Here is a 4,674-nt window from a genome sequence, read left to right as displayed (position 1 = left end):
AAACGTTAACAAGTAAATAATGAAACAAGGTAAAATGAAGTAAGAACAAAACGTTAACAAGTAAATAATGAAACAAGGTAAAATGAAGTAAGAACAAAACGTTAACAAGTAAATAATGAAACAAGGTAAAATGAAGTAAGCACAAAAAGTTAAGTAAATAATGAAACAAGGTAAAATGAAGTAAGCACAAAAAGTTAAGTAAATAATGAAACAAGGTAGAGGAGAGAAAACCCCAACAATCCCCTCTGAGCACGCACTAGGCGACAGTGGGGAGGAAAAACTGCCTTTAAACGGGCAGAAACCTCCGGCAGAACCAGGCTCAGGAGGGGACAGTCAACTGCCGGGACTGGTTGGGGAGGTGAACAGAGGTGGAGCAAGACGAGGCTACACCTGCTGAGGAAGCAGTAGAGTTCCTCCTCCAGGGCCAGCGGAAGCGTTTGTTCTTCTTTTTCATGCAGTTTTCTACAAGAGCTTTTTTTTCCAGGATGAGGGTTCTCAACTCATCGATGGTTTCTACGTTTTGTTTCTCAAGCTTCTTGCACGTTTTCTCCACCTCTTCCAACGTTGCTTGTTTTTCTTCAAGCTTTTCCCTGAGCTCTTTGGATGTTTCCTCCTGCATTATCTTGTCCTTGTGCATGTCTGAGTTTCTCTGTTGTACTTCTTTGTACATGTCTTGTAGCTCCTCATTTCTTTTGTGGATATCTTGGAGCGTACGCTGCAGGTCGTCATGTATGTTGTCTTGTTCTTGCTTTTGCGCCTGCATTTCAGTGTGTTTGCGCTTCAAGTTGTTGTATTCCAACAATATCCCCTTAGTGAGCTCGGAGTTGTTTCTCGCCATTTGCTCCATCCTTTTCTGCATGTGCGAGCATTGTTTGTCCAGTTTTTCTTTTTCCCCTTCTAGTTGCTTTTTCTCGTGAAGAAGGTCTTTATTTTGGCGCAGAGTATCATCCACCTTCTCTTTCAGCATTCTGTATTTTTCCTCCGTGACTTTGAGTTTGTGCTCCATGTCTCTTTGCTTTTTCTCCTGTTCTTCCTTCTGTTGGAGGATTTCTTTATTTTTTTTCACAGCTTCATCGAAGTTTGTTTGGAGCAGCCGATTCATTTGGTCCATATATTGGAGATCCCATTCTGTCTTCTCAACAGTAGCTTTGCTGTCTTTAAGCTGGTTGGACATCTCCTTTAGTTCCACGCTCTTTTGCTTGTTTTCCTTAATTAGGAAGACAATCTGCTCTCGGGCTTGTCCAAACTTGATTCCCCAACCCTCATTAATAATATTTATGTCGGGCTGGCGTTTTTGTCTTTCTTCCAGGTTCTTATTTTGCGCTTCCATCTGTCTACACTTCTCCTCCAGTTGAAGTTTCTCTTCTTCAATCTGTTGAATTTTATTCTGGAGATGGTAGTTTTCCTTCTTACTGTCATGTAATGCCCTTTGGACGGCTAAGAGGTCATTTGGGGAAATTGGCCGGCCACGACAGGAAGGAGAAGCGGCGTAATCTTTTTGCCTTGGTTGGTGTCTTGTTGGATACATGTTGAAGGTTGTACACAACAACTCTGAAAAGGTTTCCAAAAGTTTCTGTGGTGAACGTGTGAAGGCTGCAAACACAAATGCTGCGAAGACACGAACTAAAAAACTGCTGTGTGTCACCCCTGTTTAAGGACAAACTTCAAAGGATCGTGTAGTGACATCATAACTCCGTGAGCCAATGAGATTGTCATGTGACATTTTGGAATGGGGATATTTTTTTTTAAACCGTTTTCAAATTTAACTTAATATTTGACTGTTTCTTAACTGACCTGTTTAGCTGATTAAGAAATGAATTGAAACGAGCATCACTAACGTTATATAACAGACAACAGAAAAAAAACAGTTTTTTTTTCTAAGTAATAGAGGTATAATACATTTTTTAAAAAATTTTTTTTAATTATCCTACTTTTTATAAGAGGGAACATTATTTAAAGAATATGTATTTAATTGGAAAACTCTCTATTCGTCTAAAGGCTATAACAAGAAAGGTGAGCTTCCTGCTCAAAAATGAAATGACCAAAATAAATGGAGCATTTCTCTGCAATTACAAAGTCTGTGTAAACAATCTTGGTTTCAAAATAAGGCTAATGCTGGTGAGATGTCATCACAGGTGTAAATATTACTGCAGATGTTACTATGTCAAAGTTTCACAACTGTCTTATGTTTATTTATGTAGGCAAGACCTACTTTTCACTTTTTTGCTTTGCTATATGTTCTTGAGTGTATTAGTTTGCCAGCAGCACGAACATGTACTAGTGTCAATAATAATAGTACGGTGGATTAGAAAACCTGCTCACAAGTTGAATAAACACCCAGGATTGTTTCATCATTTTCATTCAAAACCAATATTTGAGTCAAAATGAGAAAGTTGTTTGTGCTGTCTGATGAAGAAGAAGCAAAATAAAGTGCAGTTTTGATGTAGATGATGTTGTATACAAACTAGAAGAGGAAGATAGTAGGATCTCTGTATCATGCTTTGTCACTTTGTACCATGTAATTCTTTCTATTTCCACCAGGGGGTGTTTTCAGAAGTGGTAGGTGGTAAAAGAAGAGGTCAGCAGGAAGATGGCGAAGAGCGACCAAAGACCAAGAAAAAGAGGCAGTCAGGCAAAGATGAAGAGTATTATATCCCTTACAGACCTAAAGACTTTGACTCTGAGAGAGGGTGAGGCATTAAACTGTTGCATCTGTTTCTTTAAAAAATGTGAATGGCTTTGTGTTTTATGCTGTTTTGTCCTGTGTTATGCATCGACAGGTTGAGTCTCGGTGGAGAGGGCAGTGCTTTTGAACAGCAGGCCTCTTCAGCTGTCCTTGATCTCATGGGAGATGAAGGCGATCGCCTTAACCAGCAGAAGAAAATGATGAAATGGTACAAATTTCCCTATGTTTGACTCAGTATCCACCAAATGGTCATTTCAAACTATAATTTAAAGTCTTTTTTCCCCCTTCTTTTTTTAGGGACCGTAAGAGGAAGCGTTTTGTGAGAGAAACGGGAAAAGAAGACCAGAAGAAGAAGATCAAAACAGACAGCGGTCAGGTTATCAGTAACAAGAAGAACAGGAAGAACTTGTATCCTTCCAACAAAAAGCTTCTCTGTGTGCTGCTCTCAATGACTCTCTTCTCTACTCCTATGACAATATTAAGCTGTACTGTGAAGATGTTGTATCACTTGACAACATGTCAGTTATGAGGAGTGAAGGAAAAAATACAAGATTGATGATACAGGATCTGGATCAGATGGAGAAACAGGCGGAGGAGGCAGGAAGCCAGCAAGAGGTAGGAAGGCATCAAAATGAATAGCACAAACATGTCTGCCTGTTAAATATAGAACATCAGCCACCATGTTTTAACTCAACTCTAAAGGTAAATACTTCAAGTCCCTCTTCCAGCCTTGCGAGCTATAACCTCCAACCTCTTTGTTGTGTCGTGCCTCTCCCAGGTCGTGGCCGTGGCCGACGAGGTCCAAACGTACAGAGCTCCGGTGACCACAAAGCACGCTCGGAGCTGAAAACAAAGGATCAGATCATGAAGCAGCGCAAGAAAAAGCAGAAGCACCAGTTCCTGCAGGGCGGGGGGATGAGGAAGCTCCGCTCCAAGAACAAAAAGTGGCTCGGAGAAGTTAAAAAGTCAGGTTTTGGAAGGGGTGGCCATAAGAAAGGCAAGCTGAGGAAGAAACTGTGAGGAGGACAGAGGGTTGATGGTGTGGAGGACATCACGAGGAACTGGGTGATAAGCGTCAGAATCATCTGAGAACATCACCAAAGATTTTCCTGGCGCTTTGTGTGACTGTAGATTAAGGAGAAAATCATTTGTGCATCTTTGCACTGCAGAAATGCACGTCACTTCTTCCTTGATGGCCTGCTGAACTCTGCGTTTGCCACAGAGTGATGTTTAATTATGATCCACTAACCTGGATTTACTACTTGTAAGCATGTTGGCAGTCTAATAAAAGTGTTTTGGAGTACTGAAATATGTCTTATCAAAATGGTAAAATACAGATATTAAATATTGTGTGCTTAATTTGCAGTTAGTTTCAAAAATCGTCTCGCCCATCTTTTCTTAAAATAAGAGGTGCTCTATAAAAATGACATTAAATTCTGTAAACGTGCTCTATTTGCAATTATTTATCATTACTGTTGTCCAAGTGGTCTCATTTCAAAGTTGAAAGCGAGCATCGGAACGGGCAAGAAAGGCGACTTTTAATTGACTTTGAATGTGTTGTGGTTACTGATATCAGATGGGCTGGGTTGAGAAACTGGCTTAGAATTCCTCTTGCCTTCAGCATGGCCACGCCCCTCTGACTTCTGCAATCAACAAGGCATTTTTACCCAGGGAAATGTTTATTTCGCTTTTCAGTTTGGACTGTTCTCTGTAAATTCCTGAGAAAATTTGAGAAGATCAGGAGTGTCTGAAAAACGTAAAACAGCCCATCTGTCACCAACAGCAATGCTGCCTTCAAAGTCACTTAAATCACCCTTTTTTTTTTCTGGCATGTGATTGGCTGATTAGATATTTGCATTCACAAGCAGCTGAATAGGTTAGTGCAGGGGTCAGCAACCTGCGGCTCTTTAGTCCTTTTAGTGCGGCTCTGCGTGGTTTGGGAAAATACATTATTTTTTTAAGTAATTAGCTGAAGTGTATTTTATTTG

The 4,674-nt window shown here is 40.3% G+C and overlaps 1 protein-coding gene across 2 annotated transcripts; it reads left to right on the top strand.

Annotated features, from left to right (window-relative positions):
• Positions 1 to 669: 669 nt before the first annotated feature.
• Positions 670 to 4,134, top strand: LOC309711634 (ATP-dependent RNA helicase DDX54-like). 2 transcript variants are annotated; one of them, XM_082542049.1, is made up of 6 exons: positions 670 to 1,506; positions 2,542 to 2,690; positions 2,781 to 2,894; positions 2,984 to 3,094; positions 3,210 to 3,301; positions 3,465 to 4,134. In XM_082542049.1, the coding sequence occupies exons 1-5, from the start codon at positions 1,423 to 1,425 to the stop codon at positions 3,220 to 3,222; spliced, it is 471 nt and encodes a 156-aa protein (XP_082398175.1). In that variant the 5' UTR covers positions 670 to 1,422; the 3' UTR covers positions 3,223 to 3,301; positions 3,465 to 4,134. The 2 variants fall into 2 exon arrangements, with proteins under 2 accessions (XP_082398175.1, XP_082398176.1); XM_082542050.1 differs by having other exon boundaries at positions 674 to 1,535.
• The last annotated feature ends 540 nt before the right edge of the window (positions 4,135 to 4,674 follow it).

Source organism: Aulonocara stuartgranti (assembly GCF_965226115.1).
Source record: "Aulonocara stuartgranti genome assembly, chromosome: 7".
Taxonomy (NCBI): Eukaryota; Metazoa; Chordata; class Actinopteri; order Cichliformes; family Cichlidae; genus Aulonocara; species Aulonocara stuartgranti.
This window is presented reverse-complemented; position numbering and strand designations above follow the sequence as displayed.

What these genes read in the sequence shown, in the direction of transcription:
- LOC309711634 (XM_082542049.1), top strand. Translation starts at nt 1,423, where the DNA reads ATGCCCTTTGGACGGCTAAGAGGTCATTTGGGGAAATTGGCCGGCCAC. An exon ending in GGCGTAATCTTTTTGCCTTG is followed by an intron (nt 1,507 to 2,541) that starts GTTGGTGTCTTG and finishes TATTTCCACCAG; the next exon opens with GGGGTGTTTTCAGAAGTGGT. An exon ending in GACTTTGACTCTGAGAGAGG is followed by an intron (nt 2,691 to 2,780) that starts GTGAGGCATTAA and finishes ATGCATCGACAG; the next exon opens with GTTGAGTCTCGGTGGAGAGG.